Source organism: Tyto alba, unplaced genomic scaffold (assembly GCF_018691265.1).
Source record: "Tyto alba isolate M040663 unplaced genomic scaffold, T.alba_DEE_v4.0 Super-Scaffold_20000042, whole genome shotgun sequence".
In the NCBI taxonomy this organism is placed as follows: domain Eukaryota; kingdom Metazoa; phylum Chordata; class Aves; order Strigiformes; family Tytonidae; genus Tyto; species Tyto alba.
In genome coordinates, this window is record NW_024881293.1 from 10,627,832 (window position 1) to 10,655,001 (window position 27,170).

At 56.4% G+C, this 27,170-nt stretch overlaps 3 protein-coding genes across 7 annotated transcripts; all 3 read left to right on the forward strand.

Moving 5' to 3' along the window:
- Window positions 1-259: 259 nt before the first annotated feature.
- SGTA (small glutamine rich tetratricopeptide repeat co-chaperone alpha) lies at window positions 260-10,244 on the forward strand. Of its 2 annotated transcripts, none has more exons than XM_033002009.2 (13): window positions 260-324; window positions 1,381-1,451; window positions 1,612-1,762; window positions 2,916-3,019; window positions 3,226-3,310; window positions 3,961-4,060; window positions 5,182-5,286; window positions 5,467-5,605; window positions 6,477-6,539; window positions 6,943-6,980; window positions 8,036-8,125; window positions 8,368-8,491; window positions 8,782-10,244. In XM_033002009.2, the coding sequence occupies exons 3-12, from the start codon at window positions 1,663-1,665 to the stop codon at window positions 8,480-8,482; spliced, it is 939 nt and encodes a 312-aa protein (XP_032857900.1). In that variant the 5' UTR covers window positions 260-324; window positions 1,381-1,451; window positions 1,612-1,662; the 3' UTR covers window positions 8,483-8,491; window positions 8,782-10,244. The 2 variants fall into 2 exon arrangements, with proteins under 2 accessions (XP_032857900.1, XP_032857902.1); XM_033002011.2 differs by having other exon boundaries at window positions 1,624-1,762.
- Window positions 10,245-11,002: 758 nt separating this feature from the next.
- Window positions 11,003-17,986, forward strand: SLC39A3 (solute carrier family 39 member 3). 4 transcript variants are annotated; one of them, XM_033002006.2, is made up of 4 exons: window positions 11,003-11,053; window positions 11,686-11,777; window positions 13,933-14,256; window positions 14,810-17,986. In XM_033002006.2, the coding sequence occupies exons 3-4, from the start codon at window positions 14,050-14,052 to the stop codon at window positions 15,548-15,550; spliced, it is 948 nt and encodes a 315-aa protein (XP_032857897.1). In that variant the 5' UTR covers window positions 11,003-11,053; window positions 11,686-11,777; window positions 13,933-14,049; the 3' UTR covers window positions 15,551-17,986. The 4 variants fall into 4 exon arrangements, with proteins under 4 accessions (XP_032857897.1, XP_042650519.1, XP_032857898.1 ...); XM_042794585.1 differs by having other exon boundaries at window positions 11,030-11,062; XM_033002007.2 differs by lacking the exon at window positions 11,003-11,053 and adding an exon at window positions 11,207-11,507.
- Window positions 17,987-19,760: 1,774 nt separating this feature from the next.
- DIRAS1 (DIRAS family GTPase 1) lies at window positions 19,761-23,932 on the forward strand. Its single transcript, XM_042795123.1, has 2 exons — window positions 19,761-20,013; window positions 22,100-23,932. The coding sequence occupies exon 2, from the start codon at window positions 22,124-22,126 to the stop codon at window positions 22,718-22,720; it is 597 nt and encodes a 198-aa protein (XP_042651057.1). The 5' UTR covers window positions 19,761-20,013; window positions 22,100-22,123; the 3' UTR covers window positions 22,721-23,932.
- The last annotated feature ends 3,238 nt before the right edge of the window (window positions 23,933-27,170 follow it).

Below are 27,170 nucleotides of genomic sequence, written 5' to 3' on the forward strand. Positions count from 1 at the left end.
CCCTGCCCCGGCCCCTCAGCGCCGGCGGCCGCGGGGCAGTACCGGGGGCGGCGTCCCGGCGGCACCGTACCCCGTCCCAGCCCTCCCGTTCCCATGGCAACGCCCCCTCTCGATGGTAAAAATTAAGGCGGAGCGAGAGCGGCGCTTCTGGCCGCCGGCCCCGCCCCCGAGGCGCGCCAAACCACGCATGCACTGGAGACTCCGCGCCTGCGCTGTCGCGTCGTCCCGGCCTGGGTGGGGCGGGGCGGGGCCTGGTGGCGGGGGCAGTACGCAGGCGCGAGAGCGGGGTGACGCGTGCGCAGTGCTGAGCCCGCCCCGGCTGAGGTGAGTGTCGGGGCGCCCGGTGAGCGGGGCGGGACCGGGCTGGGTTCCGTTTTGTTTCGTTCTGTTCCGCTTCGCTTTGTTCTGCTCCCCGCTGGGAGACGCCCGTCTCCAGTACCGGCGGGGGCAGCAGTCCAGCTTGGCGCTCCCTTCGCCCGGGGTCCGGTGTGGGCCGGGCCCGGGGCTGTGGAGAGGTGTCCGTGTTCCCCCGCCCCGCGTAGGCCGCGGCTGCCTTCCCCTGGCCGGCCAGGCGAGCCCTGCCCCTGTTCCCCTTCTCCTTACCAAGCGCTGTGTGAGCGGGGTCGTTCTGCCGGGAGCAGGGCCATTGCCCGCCGCGCCCCTCGGGCCTGCCTCCCTTCTGCCTCCCCAGGGGCACCGCAGGGCGCTGCGGCCGGGGCCGGAGAGGTGCCTCCCTCCGCCCTTCCTCCCTCTGCGGGCTCTGTGGTCTCTCTCGTCCCTGGGGCGGGGAGCCAGGCACAGACATTCCCCTAAGGCAAGCACTGAGCTGCCTCTCTGGGGCTGGTGGGTTTGGGGCCAGCTTAACTCTGTTGGGCTTGCTTTCACAGAGTTTGTGTTCAAGCAATTTAATTTCTCTGTTAAGTCACCCTGAATGGTTTTAAGTCACCCTGAATGGTTTTCTGCACTACACACCCGTTTTGGAGCAGCAGAGCGCTTCAGCACCGCAGCAGTGGCGTACAGGGAGCTGCATCTTTTGTACTCACAGGACCTGTGTTGGGATCTCTGGGAAGCCCCAGCCTTGGGGTGTGCTTAGGGAGGGTCACTCTGCTTTGAGTCCTCTCTCTCCTTTACCATCGGTGTCCTGGCGGGGTAGGCTGGCAAGCAGCACGGAGTGTTGGCAGCCCTGAACCCCGGCTCTGCTCACGGTGGCAAGATGCTTCAGCCTTTGTTTTTGTTTCAGAGTCAGGTTAGACTCTGGAAGGAGACGACTGGTTTCTTAGCAGTGAGCTCCTCAGTGCTCAGTTTGTCTAGTCCTGGTCAGCCAGAGATGTTTCGGTAGCCTAAGTGCCTGCAACAACTTTGATATATTTCCCCTGGCAGGAGCCTTGTGGGGCAGGACTGTGCTGCGCAGCTCGCGCTGAGGAGGGTGAACTGGGGCCCGGAGAATTCAGGTAAAGGAGGTTGTGGTTACAGCAGAGGTTCTAATGAGGCCTCTGGTGGCCTTGGCCAGTCCTAAACAACTCCCTTATCCTCCCCCATTCTGAATGGGAGAGAGCAGCAGAAAAGCTCTTTGACTTCTTGTCCATCAAGTCATATATCTTTTCTCTACAGATTTTTTTAAAGTTACAAGAGATTGAAGCAGACTGCTCACAGCCTCCCGGAATGGCAGACCAGAAGCGCCTTGCCTACTCCATCATCCAGTTTCTACATGACCAGCTACAGAATGGGGGTCTGTCTCCGGACGCTCAGGAGAGTTTGGAAGGTTGGTGATTGTATGCGCTTACCTGTTTGTGTGCCTCGGTCTGTCAGCCCAGCGCTTGGGGAAATTCAGACACTGTTACTCCTGTCTGCCTCTTACTTGGCTGAGCTGTTCCTAACATCAAACCTTGCTCAAGATTTAAAATTAGTTTAGCTTCTTGCGGAGGTATCCAGGGCAGTAGAGATGCTGATTGCTTATCTGATTTATTGATATTTCTTTCAGAAGCAGATTAGCTTGAGGAAGGGATATACCTGGGATCAAAAGCCTCTCTGACCCAGGCTTTGAGCCTTACAAGTTTTATCTTAAATGAAGTGGAGTCAGGAAGCTTATAGAGTAAAATGAGAGCTTTTTTGTTGTATGGAAGTGTTTTATGCTTGCAGAGTGCTTTTCCCATTCAGCTGTCAAAATGGCTTTCCAAGGCATGCCCTGGAGTGTTTGCACAAGCTTTTTCAGAGGGCTTCTCTGGTAACGAGCGCACACTGATCTTAAAAGATCCACTTAAGGTGCTTAGTCTTTAGCTTGTACATTTGTCCCACTGAAAGAGAGCACAGGCACGTCTGCAGAGTGGTGGGTACATTCCTGGGCGAGGCAGGAATGAGACAGTGTGGAAGGAGGGGTTTATTCCTGGTGCTTTTGGACTGTAAGATCTGGCGTGAGAGCTCTGTAAACCTGAGCTGTGCAAACCTGAGCTCTGTTGTGTCGCTGGGGTTCCCCTCTGTGGTGGGAGCAGCTTCCTGCCCAGGTGCCTGGTAAGGGAGGGGGTGGTTGGTGTTGGCACGGAGCAGCCACCCTTTAGCAAGTGAAACTTGCAGATCTTTCCCTGCTCTGTGCCACCTGTGGCTGTGGGAATGCCAGCAAAGCCCCAGTTTAGTTAACTTCTACCCCCAGCACCTGCTCTGCAGTTGCCTGAGGGGATGGGAGTTATGACTGACTCTGTCTAGGAGCTTGACCTCCAGGACTAAGGTTTGCCTAGCTCTGAAGCTTTGGCAAATTTTGAGCATATGGCCCAAATTTCAAGCCTGCTGTGTGGAATTGTGTGCTTTAGGGTGGCTTTTTTTCCTGTCATGGTCAACACTAAGAAATTCAATTGCTATGGGAGGAGGCTAAGTATTTAGATGAAGTAGGGAAATCTAATTACCTGACTCTTCTTGTCCAGTGGCCATCCAATGCCTGGAGACAGCATTTGGGGTCTCAATGGAAGACCAAGGCTTAGCTGTGTCCCAGACTCTTCCTGAAATATTTGAAGCTGCTGCAGGAAAGGTGAGCAAGTGCCCTAAAATATGTACTGAGTTTCCATTTAAGCAGCTAAAGCAGTGAGCTCTGCTTGATTTCTGTGGCGATGCTGCACCCTCAGAGGTGTGTGGGAGTGAAATGTTTTGGGCTTGATGAGCCAGTGCCTGGAAAGGGGGAGGTGTAGTATATCTCGGTGGGAGTCCTTATTGCAGCATTCTCCCTTTCCTTGTAAGGAGCCTGAACACATCAGAACAAATTCGGAGCCCATCACCCCCTCTGAAGATGACATAGCTGAAGCTGAAAGACTCAAGACTGAAGGTAACCTCCTCTGGAGCTGGTGTATAATGAGGTTTAGATGATAGTGGGGCGGGAGGCTTAATTCACTCATCACCTGGGGATTGCTTGGAATGGGGGAAAAAAGCAAATGGGATCAACCCTTCCATTTCAGCTTGTTTCTCTGCTTGTGCTCCAGGAGAGTGTGTAGGTTGGCATAATTTAGCTGCCACGGAGCCTAGATAGGCAGCTGGGTCAGCATTTTCTTTTGCATCCTCAGAAGCCCGTGCTGTGTAGAACAGGGCATCTTCCCTGTTGAGCTCTCCTCTTTGTGTTGCCTTTTCTCTGCCGTGCAAGAGAGTGTGATTAGTGCTGATGTACAATGGAGAGCTTTCTCTGAGCCAACACCCTGCAGTGCTTTTCAGGCCGTGGTGTTGCTCTGGGGAGGCCTCAGCTGTGCCCGGGGTGGGAGGGCAGCTGAGGGGGCTTAGTGAGCTCGCAGGATCAAGCAACCTGGAATTGCCGAGACAGGTCCCCTACCTCGCTGCCTCACCCTTGCAAGCAGTTTGACCAGCAAAAGGTGCAAGCAGTTGGTTTCTCTCTTGTTCTATTTTCTTAAATAGAACATAGATGTGGGCCTGTTGCTTTTGTTCCCATTTTTCACTTGTTAATCAGCCCTTCTGCCATCTTTTTAGGAAATGAACAAATGAAGGCAGAAAACTTTGAAGCTGCTGTGTCTTTCTATGGAAAAGCAATTGAATTAAATCCATCCAATGCTGTGTATTTCTGCAACAGGTACTGATCATCTTTCTCCACCCTTGTACACCTGTGTTTTTGTTCTTACTGCTCGGATCTAAGACTCTTGAATGGTCAAAATCCCTTTTTTATGATTCTGTAGGCTGCTTGTTCTGCTGCTTGCTCTTTGTGTGGGTTTTTTTAAGCTCATAGTGACACACTTTCCTGTGCCTCCTGCCAGCTCTGTGCCCTGGCATCTCTAGATAGGATGTGGGTGTGGAAACAAACTCTATTAGGCATTTGAGGAGATCTAAGAATGCCAAGAAATGCTGCCTGCTTTCATGCAATTAACTCTAAGTGGGATAGAGAGCCTAAGTTTGAGAGGCTGTATTGATAATAAAAACAAAGGAGTGGAATGAGACAAGTTGAAGGCTCATTATTAAGAATTATATAAGCTGATGTGTGTGCAGAATTGGGTATGCATGTGAATTTCCTATTTTTCAGTGCTAAGCAGAAGTGTTTGAGAGTTGGTGGGAAGACAGTTGTTGCATAAAATAGACTTCAAATAGGGATTTGTTTTAGTTGTGTGCTTATCATGAGTACATACGTACAGCTTGCTCCATGAGTGTCTGCACACACACTAATGACATGGTGAGGTATTTTCCTGGGGCAGGGAACTGCAGCTGGTGCTTTTAGCAAAGCTTTGCTTTAGCTGCATGAGGGTCAGTCCCATGAGGTTTTGGGCAGGTGCCCTGATGTCAGTAAGAGTTGTGAGAGTGAGGCTTGAATGAGCATGTTACGGCTTCAAAAAGAGTTTTCCCTCTTCTGTGGAGTGTGTGGGGAAATGGATGAAATGGTTGCTATTAAGAAATCAAGGCATAAGGGAAGCTGAGAGAGTTTCTGAGCTAGCAAGTATGATACTTGGGTGCCTCCCTGGAGCCCAGGCTCCACTTGGAAAGTCCATAAGGAGAAGTAAGAGCCTAGATTTATTTGCAGTGGGAGCAGAACGTGGAGCTGGGTGTTTGGATAGCAGCCTGCTCACCTAGATATGGCCTGGATTTATGTCAAGTTCACACTTGACCTTGCTGTGTACAACAGGAGACTACAGAGAGGGAACAGGGGTGACCTTGGTCAGCATATTCAAGCTAAGTCTTTTCTGCACATCTCTCTGTTCCCTCCAGAGCTGCTGCATACAGTAAACTAGGAAATTATGCTGGAGCAGTGAGAGACTGTGAAAGAGCTATAGGCATTGATCCAAACTACAGCAAAGCTTATGGCAGAATGGGGTAAGTAAGAGCAGGTATTTTGTGCTGGGATTTTAATCTCAAAATGCTTCGCAGCAGTGAATACTACCAGTGGTGGTCTGCCCTGGAATGTCATGCAAAAATACCTAGAGTTTCACCTCTACTGGGGGTGGAGGAAGACTGCAAGTGCTTATCTAACTGTAACTATGTCTGCTTTAATAGCTTGGCCCTCTCCAGTTTAAATAAACACACAGAAGCTGTCGTTTACTACAAAAAAGCCCTGGAGCTGGATCCAGACAATGACACCTACAAATCGAACCTTAAAATAGCTGAACAGAAAATGAAGGAGACTCCTAGTCCAGTAAGTTCTGAAACTAGTGCTTGTTCTATGTGGGTAAGGTTAGAAGGAGGCTTCTTCATTGGAAGTGCTAACAGGCACTGTCTGGCAGAGCCCTGATGACCTGGGTTGTGTTCAGAATACAAATCTTGTATGCAGATAGAGGGGAGATAGATAGTTAACGAGTCCTGCTCTGGCCGTTTCCACTAAAATCCAGAATCACTTCACTGCTTCAACACAGTCACCTTGGGCTTATTTGAAAGATCTGGAAAATGAGACTCATTAGGAGGGGAGTGTTTTGAAACAGCAATTTAGCCTTAAGCACCTTTCTTAATTAAAGTCACTACTCCTAAATCCAGCTTTTTTTTTTTTTTTTCCTAGTGACCTGTTAGCAGTACCAAAAGGGAATTTTAGGTGGCTTTTTTCATACAAAATTGTTTTTTTAAGAAAAGAAACCTGGAGGTTTCCTAGCCCGAAAGGTGGTGGCTGCACTGCTGACACACTTCATGCAGGACCATGCTAGTTTATCATTTTGAAGGGGAATTTAATTTTCTAAAGACTTCTCCAGTGCAAAGGTGACCAAGTGGATGTGTTTAATTGGGCAATTGCAATGGGTTACAGCTGTACATGGCTAATGTGGCTCAGCTGGTGAGGTGACCAGTAAATCATGTAATGGAGACATCTGCCCTTTGTCTCCCTTAGTGAGCCTAATCCCCTGAGGCTGGCTGTGACTCAGCTTTACAGAAAGGGTATGGACAGAGCCTCTTCTCTTTGTCGTGGTTTAAGGGCTGGATTCTGATAACACTGAGAGTAAAGTATTAGTAACGTTCTTTGTAATGTCCATCAGGAAGTGAGAGGATGTCATCGTTTGCATGTGGTTTCTTTATTCTCACAGACTGGAGGTCCGGGAGGATTCGATTTAGCTGGCTTGCTGAACAACCCCGGCTTCATGAGTATGGTAAATTTGGCTACGGCTCACAGCCGGGCCCTGTGGTCTGTGTGTTGGCCTGTCGGGGATGAAACGTAGCAGTACATGGCGTGGGGATCTCCATTGCCTCTTCCGCAGATTTGTTTTCATTTCTTGGTTTCGGTGTTGCTGTGTGCAAACTGTGCATGTATTTCATTAAGGTCAAATGACTTATTCACAGGCTTTTCCTTGCAATGTGCTGGGTGTGGAAAGAGTGCCTGTTCTGCATTACCAGCCTTGTGTTGCACTGTGCTTCTATGAGCTATTTTTGTCCTATTGATCTGTTTCAAATCTGCCTTCACTTTGTTTGTAGTTGAATGGCACATCATCTGCATATCTACCCAGTCATTTCTGACTAAATAGGGTGTCATTTTTTTCTCCCCTCTTTAAATAGGCATCTAACCTAATGAACAATCCACAAGTACAACAGCTGTAAGTTTGATCCTATCTTGTATTTCATCTTTGAACTGCTTGTTTGAGGCTCTGTGTGTGTTTGGCATTTGCAGTAAGTCTGAACTGGGGGGAGCAGGAGGGTGCTTGGGCCAAAAGTAGGGAGAGCAGCCTTTAAACCAGTCCAGTTGCCTGAGCTAGTGTGTGTTCTGAGTACTCTGGACTGTGTTGAAGAGGGAACTTAGTATAAACGTTTGCTGAAGGGAGACAGGATAGATCGTGGCACTGGAATTTGGTTTGGGAAGCTTGGGGTCAGTTTGGTTCTGCTGCACGGTATTTGTGACCTGAGACGGGATTTCACAGCTCCGTCTCAGAGTGAGAATATTTCCATTCTTTGTGCTACAGGGCTGTGAGGATCAATACCCAGTGCTTGTGAGATGCTTAGATAATATAAAGTCATAAAATTAATAAAGCACATGCCTCTCTTGACCATCCTTTCAAGAGCACAGGTAGGCAGTGAGTTAGAGACCTTCTGGAGCTCATCCTTTGATTACCATACGAGATAATTTGGCTGAAGGGCTGAATGTCAGCCACCATTTCCATTTGCTTCTGCCTGCTCCTTCCAGTGATGTTGCCAGCTGAGGTTCTGCACCAGCTGTGGCCTGAGGACTTCCAGAGGAAGGGGCTGTGGAGACCGTGTATTCTGGGCTGTTCACCATGAGTGAATCTGTGGTTAGGCTGTCCTGTCAGTAGGTCTTGTTTGATGCAGAGCAAGTAAATAGCTTGTGTGAGGTAGGGCAGTGTTTTAATTAATGTAACACAGGGCTTGCACACAAAAGGGAAAATCTTTGGGAATACAGTAGCTGACACTATTGTAAATATTTATGCATATTGTGCAACTTAATGTTACAGTTACTGTTCTGCAGTTAATGTACAAAAAGTTTTTGCAGAAGATTCCCTTACAGGTAACTTCATAATCTGTGTGGGAAGGCACTCCCATTATGCTGACATTCCCCTCCCAACATAAACCAAACAATTTCTGTGTTGTTTTTTTTTTTTTTTTTTCCTTCTCTGAGCAATGACTGTTATTTTCACAGCATGTCCGGGATGATTTCTGGTGGCCACAACACCATGGGAGCAGCAGGCACCAGTCCCTCCACAAATGATCTCGCCAGCCTCATACAAGCGTGAGTAGAGATCTGGGTGTTCCCCATTGCCTTGGTCAGTAAAGGGATTTGGGGTTTTTCTGACCAGAAGTAGAACCTTAATTTAACAGCTGAGGAAGGCTTGAAGTGTTAGGTCTCTTTTGGCGATATGAACTACTTGTTAGAGTTGAGTTTTGACAATCGACTGTGAAGAATTTCTGAGCACCACACCATGTTTGTGTGTGTGTGAGAGGGCGCTAATGGGACTGTTTCTTGTTCTTCAGGGGCCAGCAGTTTGCTCAGCAGATGCAGCAGCAGAATCCTGAATTAATAGAACAGCTACGAAGCCAGATTAGGAGTCGAACTCCAAGTGCCAGTAATGAAGATCAGCAGGAATGAGCACTTCAGGTGAGGCTGTAGCCGGGAGTGCTGCTGTGCTGTGGCCAGCTGAGTGGGAATTTATGAATTTGGCTGCAATATCTGTCTTGTGCCTTAATTTAGCAATGTGGTGTGTCTCCACTCTGTACAGAATGGGTTCTCTGCATCGGTACTGCTAGTACCATGCCTCAGATGGAACTTCCCTCACACACTGTGTGACTGACGAATGAGTTTCTTTATCTAGTGTTCAGGGTGGTTAGAGACACTTTTATTTTCATAAAAATTGAATTTGCGAATGTCTTGTCTTCCTGTCTCTACAGCGCAGTCCATGGGAACTATGTTCTTTGCTTTAAAAACTGGAAGCCATGTGCGTGTTGCCATTTCTTGAGTTGGAAGTGTCCAAGAGGGGGAAAAAAAAAAAATGGAATAACAAAATACTTTATATGACCTGCATGTTAAAGACAGATTCACGCTTTCTTTCCCTAGTCTTCGTCCCTGCTCCTCCCCCTCGGTCTTTCCATTAGTCTTTTTTTTCTTCTGGAAGATCCAGCAAGCTGAACACAAACCAGCATCAACAGTCTTTCTAAAGAAACTCAAAATTAACTACACTGTTACATTTCTATGTTATTTGCTACATGGGAATTTTTTAACCCGTTTTTGAAGAACGATGCACTCTTCACTACAGCACACCTTCACTTTCCTGCCCATGTGCCACTTCAAAGAAGTGTTCGAGTCCTACCTACCCCCCATCCTGCCCCGTTTAATCTTCCTGCCAGTTATGAGACAGTAGTGTTTGATCACTCTGGAGATCACGGGATCTTCTTGCCTCCAGGAACAGGGTTTCTGTTGATTAGATTGACTGCGTTTCTCATTCAGGTCTGTAGCAACATTGCCAGCGTTGTTAATACACGGGAGTTTGATGCTCACCTCTCACAGGTTAGTGTAAATGTGTCGGGGGGGGTTGGGACTGGCCAGGTAGAACATGCCCGTGTGTGACAGCTCCTTTAGGGAGGGTTTCCTGGTTACACTGCTTGGGGTTCTTCCCCAGTCCTGACAAAATATGTATAGTGTTTAGTAATTATGGCTATGTTGTTGGAATGATCCAATCTGTGAACTAGTCGGGTGAACAGTAAGAATGATACGATGTTTTTGATGTTTAAAAGAATTTTTTTTTCTGCTTTTTTTAATCTGTCTTTTATGCATGTAAGTAATCAACCTGGTTGACTGTGCTAATGGTAGGAGTAGAGGGCGCCTGAGTAGAGAACAGAAGGAATAAAAATGCTGCTTGGGTAGTCAGAAATCAAGTGGCTGCTGGTTCAACATGGGGGATTGGTGAGGAGCAGTAACACCTCAGCCCATAGATGAGGGGAAAAAGCTCCTGTAGCCAACTCGAGCGACCCTCAGTTTTCCACCCCTCTAGAGTTACCCATGTCCATCTTTGGGCGAGCAGGAAGCTCTGGCCAGTTCCCCCTAGAAGTCACTAGTTGAGGCCAGAGACTTTGATATCAACCTCAGAATTGTTTTTAAAGTAGTTACTCGATCATGGTGGGGAAGGTGTGTCTGGGGCCTGACTGCTGGGCAAAAAGTGGCTGGTCTGAAGGCGGTGGGTAAAGGTGAGGTGGAAAACGCCCTTTTGGGAGACCCGGTGGTGTGAGCAAGCAGGCATAGCTGAAGATTAATATCAAGAAAAAAAAAAAATAAAACCAAACACGATTTGTAAATGCTCCATAAAGTAATATGTGGTTAATGTAACTTGTGAAGAATAAAATATTTGGACACTTTCTTTGTTATCCCTCTTGCCCAGATGACTGAAGCGAGCCCCGGGCGTGCGCTGGGCTGCGGTGCCGTTTCCAGTGCTGCTGCTGCCAGGCACAACCCACAGATGGGTTTTTCATCCATCCCCTTCTAGTGTTTTTGTTCTTTTCTGCTGAAATGCTCCTTCTCTGTATTTCTGCAGCACAGAGCTGGGAACTGTTTCTTTCCACGGCTGCTCCCTTTCAGTTCTCTGGCTGCTTTCTGTAACAGAGCACAATGGGATATTTTGGGACCGAAAACTGCGTGGAAAAGAAAAAGTTTAATTATTGAAAAGAAGGGAACCACAGGGATTTTTCCTCCTTTTTTTTTTTTTTTTTTTTCAGACCTGTTCCCCCCTCTCCTTCCCCTCCTCGCTCTCTTGTAGCGGTACCTTTATTTCTTCACCTCTCGATCATTCTCTTTTTATACCCGCGGGTTCAAGGCGCAGCTCTCCGGGGGCAGGGGCAGTGCCCAGGTTCTCGGTTTCGGGGCCGGTGGCTCAGCACCGGCGGCCCCGGACAGCGCAGCGGGGCCGCCCCGGAACCCGCCGCCGCGCTCCGCGTTTCCCGCGGGCGTCATTCGGCAGCGGGCGCGGGGAGAGGCGTGAGCGGGCTGACGGGTAGCCCTCGCGGCCAATGGGCGATCGGGATTCCCGCCGCGGCCAATGGGAGGGCGTCGTGGGCGGGCGGTGGTGAGGGGGCTGCCTGGACGGGGCGCGAGCAGGAGCAGGCGCGGGAGAGGCAGCAAGGGGGGGGGGGGGGGGGGCCGTTGCTGGGGTAACCGGGCGTGGCGGTTGGGGTAAGTGAGGTAATGAGTGAGGTAATGGCGGGGCTGGGGGGGCCGGGAGGCGTTATGGGGGTAACAGCGGTGTTGGGGGGGCCTGTTGCTGAGGTAATTTGGGGGGTGGCGGGGTTTGGGGTGACCCCGGAGCAGCGGGGGCCGGGCTGGGTCCTGTCCCCAGCCGTCAGGGACATCCCGCTCCCTGCCAGAGCCACCCACCCCCCCTCTCAGCACCCCTTGCCGCGTCGCCCCCCATCTCTGCACCCTTTCAGGGTGCTCTAGCAGGTTGAAAGCTGCTCTGGTGGCCTGGGAGAAGCCCCCCCTCTCCCCCAGCACCCCCTTTTCCAGGGTGACCAGGACGATTTCAAGTGGCTTCAGGCGTTGGGACAAACGCAGCTCTGGGGGAATCCAGCCTGCTTTCAGCATCACCGCCGTCTTCCCTGGGCCAGTGTGTTGGGGGCATTGTGAGCATGTGAGAAAAACTGAGATTTAAAGGATCATGCATAAGGAAACCCTTTTTTTTTTTTTTTTTTTTTTTCTTTCTTCCATAGAGGGCTGTCTGCTTTATGTAATATTTTTCATTGCTTGAATGTTTCACTATGGGCCACTCAGCCAAGAAGTACCTGTCCTGAGTTCATTTTCTGTTACAGAAGTTTTCAGGCTGGTGAGATAGCCCAAACGTTGGCAGCGCTGGCTCCTGAACGTGGGGCTGTCGGAAGGAGCAGGCGGGGAGAAACACAAGGTATTTCTTGTACTTACCGCTAAATTTTTCCCTAAGCTGCTTTCCGCCCCAGGTCAGGGGGCACTGAAGGGCGGCTGCTCCACCTGCTGTTGGGAGCTTGAGGCTTTACGCTTTGTTGTGGGCTGTTGCTGGATTAAAAAAAAAAAAAAATGGGAAAGAAAAAAAAAAAACAACAAACAACAACCAAAAAAAAATTAGGGGGGGTTCTGAGTTTCTGAGTGGAAGCCAGATGTGTTCCAGAGGAGGTGTGAATTCTGGAAAAGGAGTTTGTTCCTCCTCTCTGCTGTCCTGGGAGCTGTCTGGCTGCCTCACGCAGCTGGTGTGGGTGGTGCCGTCGCAAGCTCCCGTGAGCTGCAATCCCGAGGCGTTGTTGCTAACGTCGTTTTCTGAGAGAGTTCATTTGAGAAGCTTGGCAGAACAACACGCCGTCAGCGTGCGAGGTGAAATCCTTGTCGTTTTGTTGACGCTGAAACCGCAGCGCGTGCTTTACAAAGGCGGTGTGACTCGTTAGCTGTGTCAGCACGGTGCTGACGAGCGTTGGCAGTCCTGGAGTCAACATCTCTGGAGAGGGAGCCTGCTCGTCAGCCGCGGTGACAGGCTGCCTGCTGCGGAAGCCCTGTCAACGTACACCAAGGCTTTCAGGCTCTGGACTTGTTCAGACCCGGCTCGTCTGCTGGGTTCACCAGGGAGCGAGTCAATCAGTGTCATCTGAGCAGGGTTTGCTTCTGATGAACATCGCTTCCTGTGGATACCCAGCTGAGAAGCAGACCTGCTGCAGATGGCCTGACCGCCATGACCTCTCTGTTCACTCCTGCTTGAAATGCAGACTCAGAAAAAGGCTTTAAACCCCCTTACTAAGTACAGAGTCATTCAGTCTCCCACTTTCCTTTTCATAAAAGCACCATTTATGCAGCCTGCTGTGCAGAAATGATGATAGTGATTAATACTGTCAGCCCTCAAGGGAGACTTTAGCCTCAGGAATCTTTTGTATTAAAATTAATTTTCCGCTCCAACAAACAGGTATCCAATTATTTACCTTGTCCATCACAGGTGTGGGTGTCAGTGTGGTCGGAAATGTTTGGTGTTAGTTTGTTACCCCAATGCACGCTGTAGCTTCTCATCAGTGCTCGGGGCTGTCTGGCAGAGAACCTGTAACAGAACCTTCTCGAGGTGCCGTTGGTTTGACTTTACAAGTCCAATTTGGTGCAAGTGGCAAGTGAATTCCTCCAAGGTGCTGAGTGTGCTGCTGCAAGAATGAGCAGCAGTAGAGTGACCTGTTCACGCTTATGTATTTTTAGAAATAGATTTTTTTTTTTAAATAGCATTGTTACTTTGTAAAATTATGATAGGAAAATGAGTTTCACTGCCATTGCATGTAACCTGGAGGGAAACATTTTTATTTTTCAGATTGAGTCAATTTTTGTGACCTAGGCAACTCAAATATTGGTATTTTTCTCTTGTATGAAACTAGCATCTGTCTCCTCTTTTGTTACACCCTATGGGCAATAGAGAACATCACAGTGAATTTCCCTGTAGGGTTTCTCTTCAGAGCCATGCGTATCGATTGGCAACCGAAACTTCCACGGACTCCTGGTACAGAGCAAACAGTGAGCTGTACAGGCTGCGACCCACCCTAATGGGATGGTGACGGTGGCTCAGGAAACCGAGCAGGAATGAATCTGATAGTCTTGTTTCAAGGGCAGCACAAAAAAACCTGTGTGAATGTTGAAGGGAGATCTTTAAGTTAATTTCTGGGAGACAAATGCCACCAGCTCAAGTCCATATTCCTTTCTCATGATTAAAAACCAAAGATTCGATCCTTTGGTTGGAGTCGGGTGGATCTTACTGCAAGTTCAAGCGTTTTGTGTCTGTCGTGGTGTAGGTGTTTCAAATGAAACCTCTAAAAACAGGCTGTGCCAGTTCTGTGTGGCCAGTACAATTCTTACAAGGTTTTTTAAGTTACTGCCTGCTGCAGCTAAATTTTTCTCTGCCAGTTTCTCTACCCATTGTGCCTGAGGTGCTGCTGCTGTCATCTCCACCCCTCGCCACTGGGGAGTGAAGGTGACTACTGGCATGCAGTTTGGGGTGCAAGGTGCTGTTCTGCACAAGATATGCTTATAGAGGAGAACCTCTCCTGTTTTACTCCCTACCACAGGTACCGAGACCCGGAGCACCTTTCCCTTGAGGTCTGTCTGTGCCGTCGCCTGCTGATGCGCCCACTCTAACAGCGGCCGGCGGGGCCCTTGGCAGGGAGCGTTTACTGGGAAGCACGATGAAGATCGTGGTCGCCAAAGTGCTGTGTCTGATGGGCATCTGTGTCCTCATGCTGGCTGGGTCCCTCCTGCCCGTCAAGATAATTGAGGCTGATTACGAGAAAGCTCATCGCTCCAAGAAGGTCCTTGCCCTCTGCAATTCTTTTGGAGGAGGGGTCTTCCTGGCCACCTGCTTCAACACCTTGCTGCCTGCCGTGAGAGAAAAGGTAACTGCTTACGAGCAGTGTTAATAAACCTGTGCCACTGAGGATGTTAGGGAGCTTTGTACAGGGGGGACCACCCTCCCCTTTCCTGCCCTGCAGGAGCCCAGGCCACCAGCCCACTGGCCCTGTGGCAGTGGAGGTGGAGGGTCTGTGTCTTGCCAGAGTGGCCTGTGAAGCCTCCTCAGAAGTGGCTGTGCTGTGCCTGGTGCTTCAGATCAGGAGGGTAAGCAGCACCTGCCTCCCGTTCGGCTACTGCTGACTGTCTGGGTGGGGTAACTGGAGATTTTTTTTGATGCAGGAGGAGGCTGAGCATTGCCTGGCATGTGAGGCTTAAGCGCCTGCCATTTAGTGTGTGTTTAAAACACTTCCAGACAGCCACGAACCAGCTGGAAGGGAAATAGTTTCCCTGTCTCTTACACCTAGGCCTGTATATAAGGGTATTAAAGCCTCATGGATCAATTTAGTGTCTGTTTAGAGTTGTGTGAACACAATTGGAATAGTTCCCTTTAGAGGGACAAAGGTATTGATTTGCTGGGGATTGTTTGCTTCATTCCAGCTCAGTGAAGTTCTCAGGCAGGGGAACGTGACCACGGACTACCCGGTGGCTGAGACCATCATGATGGTTGGCTTCTTTGTGATGGTCTTTGTGGAGCAGCTCATCTTGACCTTCCAGAAGGAAAAGCCCTCCTTCATTGACTTAGAGACCTTCAATGCTGGTTCGGATGCCGGGAGCGACTCTGAATACGAGAGTCCCTTCATCGCATCTTCCCGAGGACTCACGTCACACAGTGAACACAGCTACCACTCCCACAGCCACGGCTTCAATATCCAGGAGCTCTCCCGCTCCAGACCCTTACGGCTCGTCGGGCTGGTGTTTGCTTTGTGCACACACTCCATCTTTGAGGGACTGGCCCTGGGCTTGCAGGAGGAGGGCAACAAAGTCATGAGCTTGTTCATAGGAGTTGCCATTCACGAGACGCTGGTAGCGGTGGCACTGGGCATCAGCATGGCCAAGACCTCGTTGCCACTGAGGGATGCTGCGAAGATGGCTGTGACGGTGAGCCTGATGATTCCTGTGGGCATTAGCATTGGGATGGGGATTCGGAGCACCCAAAATGCGGCCAGCAATATTACTTCCCTGATCCTGCAAGGCATCGCAGGAGGCACTTTCTTGTTCGTCACCTTCTTTGAGATCCTTGCGAAGGAGTTGGAAGACAAGAACAACCGTCTCTTGAAGGTTCTCTTCCTGGTGCTGGGCTACGCAGCTCTGGCTGGGCTGGTCTTCCTCAAGTGGTGAGCACAGGAGTGATGGGAAGCAAACCTCCCCTCGCAAACGGCACCGGCGATGAGCCGCCTCTTCAGCCAAGGGGGACGCTGAAGCTCAACATCCAAGTGAACCATCACGGTCCAGGCAGTATTTCTGTCTTGACCTGAAGAAGGAGAATTTCTTCCTGTGTGCTCAGAGGGAGATAAAAATAAGGAGTGTCCCAGTGTAGGTGTCACAAGGTACTGTCCCTGCCCCTTGGATCTGTGGGTGCAGCAGCTTCAGTGGAGATTAGTAGATACAGACATTAAGAATCTGGTTCTAAGGCTGCCTTCAGAGCTTGTCAAGCATGTGGTCTCCTGTTAATCTGCCCAGCCAGCCCCCTCGCTTCTTCCCCCCACACTCATTGCAGAAACTGTGGTTGAGATTCTGCTTCCTTCGTTCTCGGGCTCTGAGAAGGTGAGAAACAGTAACAGAAATGAAGTCAAAGGCAGGTGGGATCACGGATTGCACAGCTGCACTAAGCTGCTTTTGCTAGCTTAGTTTTGAGCAAAACCTGGTTGTAATAGCTGCCAAAAATAACATCCCTTCTGGGGCCGCGTGGTGTGGCTGATGCCACCGCTCCCCCTGAACGGAGCTTCCATTTTAACCCACAAGTGGCTCTGGGAGTTTTTGTTTCTCAGAGTGATTAACGGTAGAAATGAGGCCGGGCCCCTGTCCTGTGCTTCGTTCTCTGCATCTCATCCATATGTTGAGCATTCCCTAAAGAAAACCTCCAGCAGCCTGTTAGTGTATCGTTTCAAACTCCTCCTGTCCCTGTCTGAAGGCCCTTCCGCAGCACCCGCAGAGCCCAGGACCCATTAGTTTGTAAGAAACAGGCAGCAGCGATTTCCAGCATTAATATTTTGGGTCAAGTGCTTGTGTTTAAATAATCTGCAGTGAAATGGGTTTAGCCATCACCATCAACCACGTCTTCAGGGCTGCTCCCAGAGCCTCTGCTCTCTCTGGCAGCGGGTGCACGGGGCCGTACTGGTCCCAGGGTGTTTTGTCGGTGTTTTCAAAGGAGAGAAATCTCTTCCCCGGTGGTTTATGAGGTTGTGGAAAGGCTGATTAGAGGCACTTTGCAACCTGACTGCGCACAAGCAGATCCCTTCTGTGTCTCCAGAGCGCGTCCCCCCAGGGAAGCTCAGCCTGCTGCAGATCCCATCGTGATCCTCCGGATTTGCTGTCTGAGACGAGGAGCTCAGATCGGGGGCTGGAGCCAGGAACCTGCCCTCCCCCGGCTGTAACGCCTGCTCCACGGCCCGGCCGGCTACCGCCGCTGCACTGCTCGCCGGCCTCTCGCGGGGGATGCATTTTAATTAGACCTAGCCTTCGCTTCTGCAGCGGCTTCCGCAGGCAGAGCAGAGCTTTTGGACGCGCTGATGGAATTATAACAATGTGGAGCGGGGCTTAGCTGTGGCGCAGTCCCTGGTCGCGTGATCCAAAGCGGGAAGAAGGGTGGGTGAGACACTGAAGCAGCATCTTGGAGCCAGTGGTTGGCACAGCTGCAGCATATGGAGGCTGATGAGCATCATCTGACGGTTCCTGGTGCTGGCTATTTTAATTGCTGCAACATACTAAAGTCAATTAATCTTGCTTTGAAAAACCTGGACTGGAAGGGGGGGCGGGAGGGTTATTTTAGGCTTCAGATGACACACATTAGCAGGGCCTGATGCGAATGTAATTTGCCTGGAGGTGGTAAACCTCTGCGTGTTATTTCAGTTCTGGCAGGCAGCTCGGGCAGGGCAGCATCGCTCCCCTTAGGCGCTGCTGGGGGTCCTGAGTGGGTGGGATGCTGGGTTGTCCCTTTTCAGGCACAGCCACCAGCTTTCTGCCTCTTTGTTTCTGCAGCTAACTCTTTCCTTGTAGGTTTTTTGTTTGGTTGTTTTTTTGTTTTGTTTTGGTTTGTTTTGTTTTCCCCCTGTATCTGGGCAAATGGGAGCAGCTCCCTGAGTCTTGCCAAAGGCAGAGCCCCAAGGGCAGGGTCTATCCTAGTGCCTCCTTCCCCCACCTCATCTTCCTCCCCCTGGCCCCATCGGCAATCCAGGGGCTGATGTATTAACGCCAACAGATGCTGTTGAGCAGAGATTTCTTCACTGGTGCCCAAAAGATCGGTAGGGATCTGCTAATGCAAGCAGGGATCAGGGATCCCTCTGGGGTCAGTGTGACTGGGGGGGGGGGGACCAGGCTGGAGCCTCCATTTTACCCCTTTTCTTATTCTGGGGGGGGTCTTGGCTCAGGGCTGGCCAGCGGTGCAGGGGAGGGGGGGGCTGTGAATTGCTGTGTGAGGCCGAGCTGGTGCTCTGGGGGTGCTGGAGGGGGGGTTATTCCCCTGTGAGAGGCAGCAGCCAGCACTCCATGGGGGGGTTTAGGAGCTGAGAAGGAGAAGCCCCAGCTCCTGCTCCCAATAAAGGCTCTGGCCTTGCCCCTTGGTGTCCCTGGTTTATTTGAAGTGTCGTCCCCCCACACACACACACACACTCCACCGGCTGCTCAGTCCCTGGCTCACGCGGTGGCCGCACGTGCACCTCCCTGCGGTGGCCTGAGCCTCCCCAGGAGGCAAAACCCACCGTGGGGACCGGGCAGCCGGACCCCCCCACACCCTGGGAGCTGTGCTGAGCGTGGGGGCAGGACCTTCCCGTTCTCCCCCCCACACACACACTTCTCCAACCCCCCCTTTGCCATCAGCCTGCCTCAGCCCTGCGGGTGCAGCCGGCAGCGTCCCGGTTGTGTAAGGCCCGGCGGGGAGCTGGGGCCTGAATGAAACGGAGGAGGAGCCGCTGCTAAAATGATCAAGGAAACTCATTCATTTCCTCTAACGAGGAGCATCCGTCCAGCTAATAACGCATCGGGGGGGGGCACCCACCAGTGCAGCAAGGCGTGGGGGGGGCGCGGCTCTGGCTGCCCACCACCCCCAGTCGCTGTGACTGCTGGCCTGAGCCCTGGGGCTGGGGGCTTGGTGTGTGTGGCCCCCCCACCCCTGGGGTGTGTGTGTGGGGGGGGAGGTGGTCGCAGCCCCCCCCGCCCTGCTCTGCCTGGACCCGGCGCTGCCTCTCCCCGGGCTGCGTGCCGCCGGCCGCGTGGGTGCTGCCGAGCTATTAATAGCAGCTGCGGATTTTAATTGCTGCTGCTCAGGAGGGAGCGTGAGTCACGCAGCCCGGGGCCAGTAGCCCCTTCGCCAGGCTGGTAGCCCCCTCTGGCCACAGCCCCCCCACCTTGGCAGGGACCTTCAACCTCGCTGGACCCGGGGTGGGCTCCAGCCCCGCTGTCCCCCCGTGCTGGCGGCGGGGGGGCTGTGGGACCCTCGGCACAGGAGCCCCCCCTCTTGGGGACTGTCCTGCTGCAAGTGGCCTGGGGGTCCCATGGACAACCCCCCCAACCCCCTTGAGTTCCACCCGAGGACCCCCAGTGTGTCCCCTCAGGGGTTTTGGGGATCCTGACCCCACTTAGCTGCAGCACCCAGGGGAGGGGACGCTGCAGTTGGTGACAGAGCCCCTGTGGTGCCCCTGTGCACGTGCGTGTGCGCGTGCTCCTGGTCCTGTGCTGGGTGACACGATGGCAGCGCAGGCACCTGTGTCCCCAAGGCCAGACCCCGGCTGCCTGGGCCACCCCCGACTATCGGGGAGGCTTATGCCACCCTGCCAGCTCGGGCTGTCGGCGTCTGTCTGTCCAGTCAGTGTGTCCTCATGTCCCCTGTCACCATCCCATGTCCCTGCAACGCGGAACATCCATGTTTCTCTTCATGTGTGGCCCCTGTCTGTGTGTCCTAATCCCCGGGTATCCCTGTCTGTGTGTCCCTGTCTGCACATCCACATCCTCGTATATCTCAGTCTGTCTGTCTGTCTGTCCCTGCCCCTGTGTATTCCCATCCCCGTTTGTCTGTCTCTGTGTGTCCGTGTCTGTGCATCCCCATCCCTGTCTGTCCCTGTCCATCTGTCTCTCTGTCCCTGTCCATGCATCTCTCCATGTCCGTCTCTGTCCGTGTGTCCCTGTCCTTGTCCGTGCATCCCTATCCCCGTCTGTCTGTCCCTGCCCCCGTGTGTCCCTGTCCGTACGTGTCGTCCCCCCCCCCCTCCCGTCTCTCCGTGTCCGTCTGTCCCCGCCGCCCGGTCCCGGAGCCGCTCGGGGCTGGGCCCGGGGGTCCGGCGGCCCCGGGCGGGGCGGGCGCGGCGGGCGGGGCCGGCGGCGGGGCGGGATCGGCTCTGCGGCGGCCGCACCGCACCGCGCCGAGCCGAGCCGAGCCGAGCCGAACCGAGTCCAGCCGAACCGAGCCGAGCCGAGTCCAGCCGAGCCGGGTCTAACCGAGCCGAGCCCATCCGATCCGGGCCCCGCCGAGCCCAGCCCCGTCGCCCCGGGCGGACCGGAGCCGCCGCGCCGGGAGCACCCCGGGCCCGGGCCATGCGCTGAGGCCGCCGCGCAGCCCGCAGCCAAGGGCGGATCCCGGGCAGGACACGGTGAGGCGACGGGCACCGCAATGCGACCGGCGCGGCGGGGAGCCGGGGGGCAGCGGGCACGGGGCAGCCGCCTCCGGGGGTCGGGGGGGGGGGGGGGGAACGGGACCGGGGGGTGCCCCCGGCAAGGGCAGGGCACGGCCGGGGAGCGGGACCGGGACCCCGGCCCGGGGCGGTGGGACCCTGCTCTCTGCCCGCCATCCTGCGCCTTCATCTCCATCCTGTCCCTATCTCTACCCTGCCCCTCCATCCCAGTCCCTCCCCCCCCTCGCTGTTTGTCTCCCCCAGCGCTGGGTGTCCGAATGGGAGGATGCTGAGGGGTGCTGGGGGAGCGCAGAGCCCCCCTCCGCGGCAGGATCAGGCCCAGGCTGTGCCCCCGGCTGGCGGGTGGCCCCATCCCCGCGAGCTGCAGGCACGGAGGGCTCTGTGGGGTTGGGGGGCTGCTGGGCACTGACCACGGGGCTTTTGGGGGCACCCCCCGGGCGCTCTGGAGGCCCCATCCAGCCCAGCCCCTTTGGACCCAGTGCCCCATGCCGGGGCTGCTTTTGGCTGTGCCGTGGGCAAGTGGGACGGGCAGGACCGTTGCCAGCCCCGGCCGAGGTTTGATGTTCCCACGCACTGGCTCAGCCATGGCCCCTGCTCCAGCCCCGGCCCCCGCATGCCAGTGACGCTCCCGACACGGGGGGACACCCAAGGGATGTTTTTCTGCCCGTGATGGGACAAGCTCCTTGGGTGTCCGAGGCCATGGTGATGGGCTCCTTCTCCAGCTCCCCATCACTTGCTTGCCTGGTTCTCCAAGCACCAGCCACTGCCTGGGCATTTGTGGACGTGCCGGGGTATTGGGGCTGCTTGTAGGATCCGGGGACCCACGGGTGACACGGGATGGGGGTGCAGCGACCACACACCCCGAGGTGCCCAGGGATGAGGGAGCTGCTGTGCCCAGGGTGCCTGAGGCACTTTGCTGACCCCCCACCAGGCCTGCTGGTCCCTGAATTGAGGTGGAGGGTAGTAGGATTGGAGCTGGCCGGGGACAGACCTGACCCCCTCCGGCATCTGCCCAAAGCAGCGCCCGGGAGCCCCTTCCCTCCCCTCCCCTCCCACCCTGCTCGTCACTGTTGGTGGGGCACCTCCGGGAGGTTCAATAGCACCGAGGCTCTGGGCTGTCCCCCCGTGCACCGGGGACACCACGGGGCAGAGCTGACGCTGCCATTCCTGTGGCACAGCAGGGAAACTGAGGCAGGGCCCGGCTGAGGCAATGCCCAGACCGGGGCTCAGTACTGGCAGCTCTTTGTGCCCCCACGTTTCACAACCCGGGGCTGCATTGCTCGGGGGGGGGGGGGGGGGGGGGCACAAGTGGGGGCCCTGCCTGGGCTGTTGCATCCCCTGCGAGTGGGCAGCGAGGTTTGGCAATGTGAGGGTGGCCACGGGGGCCACGAGCCCACGGCCATGCCTCGCTCTCCCCTGGTGCCTGCATCCCTCCGCTGCATCCCCAGGATGGGAGCGGAGCAGAGGGGTGGCACAGGGTGGCACAGGGTGACAGGGCACAGCGTGGCACGGCACGGGGTGGCACGGCACGGCACAGGCTGGAAGGCACCGAGCTCTGTGGGCTAAATGGCACCACTGTCCTTGGCAGCCGCCGGGGATTCTCAGGGGCTTCGGGTGCCAGTGGGTCCCCACAGGGCCGGTGGCTGCCCCACAGGGCTGCTCCTGCTGCCTGAGGGGTCCCGGGGGTGCCTGGGGTGCCCCCCAGCCCCCCAGCATGCTGCCCCGGCAGCTTCGGCCACAGCTGCTGTGCCGGTGGCCGTGGCTCGGCCATATGGCCATAGCGGGCGGCTGGTAAAAATAGCAAATGCTGCTGCACCCTGGGTGGGTGGCGAGTGCTGGCCTGGCCCGGCCACACGGCAAGGGCATCTCAAGGGCATGGGCATGGGGGGCTGCGCCCCCCCGGTTGCATTGGCTTGGTTGGAGCTGGGGGGATCTGCGTCTCAAAGGGGGCTGTGAGCTGGGGTTGGGGTTGGGGGGGGGGAGGGCTGCTCAATTCTTCCCCTGGCTCCCGGCGTGATGCCTCCCTCTGCGCTCTCCCCCGCAGCTGCAGCAGCTTCTCCGGGGCAAGATGCCGGAGCAGAGCAACGACTACCGGGTGGTTGTGTTCGGGGCTGGCGGTGTGGGCAAGAGCTCGCTGGTGCTGCGCTTCGTGAAAGGGACCTTCCGGGACACCTACATCCCCACCATCGAGGACACCTACCGCCAGGTCATCAGCTGTGACAAGAGCGTCTGCACCCTGCAGATCACCGACACCACGGGCAGCCACCAGTTCCCGGCCATGCAGCGCCTCTCCATCTCCAAGGGCCATGCCTTCATCCTGGTCTTCTCCGTCACCAGCAAGCAGTCCCTGGAGGAGCTGAAGCCCATCTACCAGCAGATCGTGCAGATCAAGGGCAGCGTGGAGAGCATCCCCATCATGCTGGTGGGCAACAAATGCGACGAGACGCAGCGGGAGGTGGAGAGCAGGGAGGGGGAGGCCATGGCCAAGGAGTGGAAATGCGCCTTCATGGAGACCTCGGCCAAGATGAACTACAACGTCAAGGAGCTCTTCCAGGAGCTGCTGAACCTGGAGAAGAGGAGGAATGTGAGCCTCACCATCGACGGGAAGCGCTCCAGCAAGCAGAAGAGGACAGACAAAATCAAGGGGAAGTGCAGCATCATGTAGAGCCCCGGACTGGCCCGCACCCCCACTCCGGTCCCCCCCTCTCCCCTCCCACGGCTGCGACAGCGGGGCCGTCTCCTCGTCCTCCGTGCCATCACTGTGACTGTGCGGGGACGTTGCGGCGCGCCGGCTGCGCTCGCCCCAGGTCTGGGGGCGAAGACGGGGGCGTCCCGCCAAGCCGAGGGATGCTCAACAGGTCTGGGGGCATGCGGCCGGGCACTGCCAGGGAGCACACGGACACCCCCCCTCTCCCCCCCCACACACACTCTGCAGCACAACCAGCGGCACCGGCCGGTCCCCATCCTCGTCCCCTCCCCAGTGAGGGAGGCCACCGTCGGTCCTCGCGGGTGGGAAGGACGGTACAAGGCGGGGGTGTCGGTGTCACCCTTGGGGACAGTCACAAGCGCCCCAGGCCCTCCCCGTGCCCCCGGCCCCACGCCATAGTGCTCTGCTCCTGCAGGCAGAGACCCCGGGGCGGGAGCAGCCCCCCGCATGGTGCCCGCTGCCCCCCCAGCCCTGTCCTGCCACCGCTGTCCCCGCCGTCTCCAGTCCCGTCCCGGTGCCGCAACCCGGAGCCACCAGCCCAAGCACAAAGCATCGGGTCCGAGCAAGGTCCTGACCCAGCACAATCCTGGTGAGCTCCAGTGGGAGACCCCTGGCCCCGCGGCCACCTGGGCCCTCCCAAACACCCTCCCCACCCACCCCCCCCCCCCGCCGCTGTCCCCTTCCCGCACAGGATGAGCCCCGCAGCCCGGCTTGGCCACGATGCCACGGTGATGGGCACTGCTGCTCCCTGCTGCAGTGCCCCACCGGTGGTCAGCGTCCCCCCCCCCCCCGCCTTAATCCCACAGAGTCCCTTCTGCGGGGTGCCCTGGGCCCCCACACCCCGGAGATCCCCCCATGCTCCCCCCCTCCCAGCTCTGGTGCAGCCCTGCTTGTTCCCCCACGGCCGGAGCGGGGCCCCCGCGCTGTCACCAGCCCCTCATCCCAGCGGGGTTTGTCCCCTCGCTCCGGCCCCGCTCACCCTCCGCCGCGTCCCCAAGGGGGTGTCCCCGAGGGGGTGTCCCCGGGCAGGCTGGGCCCCCGCGCTGCGCCCAGCTCCCTGCACCCCCCGGCTTTTTACAACATGACCCAAGCGCCCAGGGGACAAGGTGACATTACGATGTAGCCTTTATTCTAGAAATAGTCTTCCTTCAATAAAGAGATGAGAAATGCTCCCGCGTCCCTGCGGAGCAGCACCCAGCTGGGGGCTCGGGACCGTGGCGGGGGGGCCCACGGCTCGGCCCGATGGGGGTGGAAGGAGGGGGGGGCTGGGGGTGCACACACGTGCAATGCACATGCGTGCGCCTGCTTGGTGCACGTGTGACCGTGTTGCACACGGAAGCACGCGCACGCGTGCAGCAGCATCTCCGCCGATGCACGTGCCATAGCGTGTGCGCACGTGTGCGCCTGCGTGCCCCCGCGCCCCAGCAGCCCCCCACTGCTGGGGGGTGCCCCCCGCCCCTCGCTGCCCGCACGGGCTGGCGGCCCCGTGGGGAAGGGGTGGGAGCCCGCTGTGTGCGTCATCATGCCTGTTGCCATGGAAACCATCTGCTCCCCGGGCGCGGGAGCCGCGTGGGCACGTGGGCGCAGGCGGGGGGGGGGGGTGGCGGGGGGAGTAGGGCTGCCGCAGGCTGCAAGGGCCTCGGCAAGGGCACGGCTCCGTGGGGATGGTCATGGCTCCATGGGGACATCATGTCTCTGTGGGGACATCATGGCTCTGTGGGGACGTCACAGATCCGTGGGGACAGTCACAGATCCGTGGGGACAGTCACGGCTCCATGGGGACATCACAGCTCCATGGGAATGTCACGGATCTATGGGGATGTCACAGCTCAGTGGGGACAATCACAGCTCCGTGGGGACATCACGACTCTGTGGAGATGTCACAGCTCCATGGGGATGTCACAGCTCTGTGGGGACGTCACAACTCTGTGGGGATGTCACAGCTCCGTGGAGACGTCATGGCTCCGTGGGGATGCTTATGGCTCTCTGGGGACATCATGGCTCTGTGGGGATGGTCACGACTCCGTGGGAATGTCACAGCCCAGTGGAGACAATCACAGCTCTGTGGGGTTGTCATGGCTCCATGGGGACATCACAGCTCCATGGGGATGGTCATGGCTCAGGACAGTCACGGTTCTGCAGGGATGGCTGTGGCTCTATGGGGATGGCCCCAGGTCCCTGGGGACAGTTGTGGCTCCGTGGGATGGTCACAGGTCCACAGGGACCCTCAGAGCTCCACAGGGATGGTCACAGCTCCGTGGGGATGTCACGGCTCCCTGGCACCAGCCATGGGAACCGCCTCTGTCCCCATGTCTGTCCCGTCCCCGTGTCCCTCCCGTGGGCTGGGGGCAGCCGGGACCTTCGGTGGGTGCCAGGGCAGGAGAGCAGGACGGGCACACACAGGTGTGAGGACACTCAGTGCCGGTCCCCACCCGCTGGGACCCCCCCAGGGCCCCCCAGGGCTGCGGAGGTCCCCAGGCAAGGCTGGGGGGCTCACAGGTATTGGGGGGGAGGGCATGGAGGTGTCCCTCTTGGGCACTGTCACACCAAAATCAGGACTCTTGTGTTGCGACACCCCCAGTGTTTACAGTGGCTCTGCAGCGCCTTCAGCTTGGGGACAAAAAATCTCTGCCCCCCCCATTCCCAGGTCTCTTGTCCCCCCTCTCTACCCCCCGCTTCTGTCCCCCCCCGCTGTCCCGCTACCCTGGCCAGTGCTGATGGGGACCTGAGACCATGGATCCACCACGGAGCAGGAGAGGCTCATCAGGGGACCACGGTCCTGCTGCAGGGTGGGGTGTCCCTTGGGACGCTCTGAGGGATGTCCCGAAGGTGCCCCTTGGGGTGTCCCCCAGGGTGCTCTCAGCAAAGGCCACTTGCTCCCAACAGGGTCTGGGGGGCTCTGGCCACCACAGGCCCCTGTGCCCAAGCCTGGCACCCAGAATCCATCAAACCACTGGGGTCGGGAGCACCCTGAGCCCCCCAAAACCCTCAGTTGGGAGCCCAGGCAGCAGCACAGGATTGAACCGGATGATCCTCACAGGGCAGCCAGCGCTTTCCCTCAGGCTCGGGGTTTAAACAATTTGTTTCTGAGTGTTAATCAGCAAGCGGCAGGACTAGCCGTGGTGCAACCGTTTCCCGTTGCTCCCCCAGCTGATGAAGAGCCGTCGCTGCAGCCATAAAACGCACAAATCCAGCATTTGGGACCCAAACCAGCTCCTGGCATCGCGCGTCACGCCGGGTCCCTATGGCTGCGTAGGACATTGTCCCTCATGTCCCCCCTCCAGGGAGGGTGGGGGGGGATACTCCCGGCAGTGCTTGTGGCCCTTGCACCCCTGAAGCTGGTCCCCCCCCACCCCGGTACAGCTCCATCTGCAGCCAAAGTGGTTTATAACACCATGGGTGAGGGCATATGGGAGCAAACTGGATTAGCAAACTGAGCCTTCTTCCTGCTGACAGGATTATGGGGTTTCCAGCCCAACTTGGGCACAGGCGCTGGTGAGGGCTGGTGTGTGCCCAGCAGCAGGACAATGTACCCCCCCCCCGGGGCAGGGAGAGCTGGTGGGGACAGCCCAGACCCAGCATTTTGCCATCTCAGTTCGTGTTGGGATTGGAGCTGCAGCTGGTGCGTACTGGTGTGGCCCCGCTGCAGGCCGGCACAGCACTGGGATGTGCTGGGAAGCGATGGCTGCAGCCCCTCCTGCCCCACAGACGTGGCTCCGTCCCCCCATGGTGACTCCCGTGGGGGGCTCCAGGCCCCCCTTGCCCTGCTGGCACGGCAGTCGGGAGCCAGGCACCGCTGGGACCCGGTCGGTGGCAGCTGGGGGAATCAAAGCCTCGATTCATGGCCGGGCCGGGCCGGCGAGCGTGATTTCCTGCTCCCCCGGCGCCGCCAGCATGACTCCTGTTCGCTGCTGATTCATCCCCCTGGATTTTCCTCTCACTGCCCAGGGAGAGCGGCTCTGCTGGTGCCCGGGGGTGGGGAGAGAGTGGCAGACCCCCACTCAGCACACGGGGCTGGGCAGAGCCCATCCTGTCCTGGTGTAAGCTAGAGCAGCCTCAGGACTGCTGCACCCGGGGCCAGAGCATCAGGGGGACCTGGGGGGGATGGGGGACAGCGGGGTGGGGGGCTCCACTCAGCAGCAAGGGGCCACCCTCTCCCCCCCATCCTACAGGCTGCTGGGCCCCGCAGCCCTGGGCTGGAAAAGCTCTGCCTGGGGGGGGTCGAGGGGGTTTGGGGTGCCCTGAGTCCCGCAGCAGTGTTGTGGGGGGGTTTCCAGGCTGGCAGGGGTTCCCCCAGCCCCAGGAGGTGAGTTCCTGCACTGGGGCCATGCCACGGGCCATGCCCCCCACCCAGGCCCACTGCAGCCCACCCCGCCAGGCACGCTGCGGGGCACAGCATGACCGGGGG

What these genes read in the sequence shown, in the direction of transcription:
- SGTA (XM_033002009.2), top strand. Translation starts at nt 1,663, where the DNA reads ATGGCAGACCAGAAGCGCCTTGCCTACTCCATCATCCAGTTTCTACAT. An exon ending in GCTGTGTATTTCTGCAACAG is followed by an intron (nt 4,061 to 5,181) that starts GTACTGATCATC and finishes TGTTCCCTCCAG; the next exon opens with AGCTGCTGCATACAGTAAAC. An exon ending in TGAAGGAGACTCCTAGTCCA is followed by an intron (nt 5,606 to 6,476) that starts GTAAGTTCTGAA and finishes TTATTCTCACAG; the next exon opens with ACTGGAGGTCCGGGAGGATT.
- SLC39A3 (XM_033002006.2), top strand. Translation starts at nt 14,050, where the DNA reads ATGAAGATCGTGGTCGCCAAAGTGCTGTGTCTGATGGGCATCTGTGTC. An exon ending in TGCCTGCCGTGAGAGAAAAG is followed by an intron (nt 14,257 to 14,809) that starts GTAACTGCTTAC and finishes GCTTCATTCCAG; the next exon opens with CTCAGTGAAGTTCTCAGGCA.
- DIRAS1 (XM_042795123.1), top strand. Translation starts at nt 22,124, where the DNA reads ATGCCGGAGCAGAGCAACGACTACCGGGTGGTTGTGTTCGGGGCTGGC.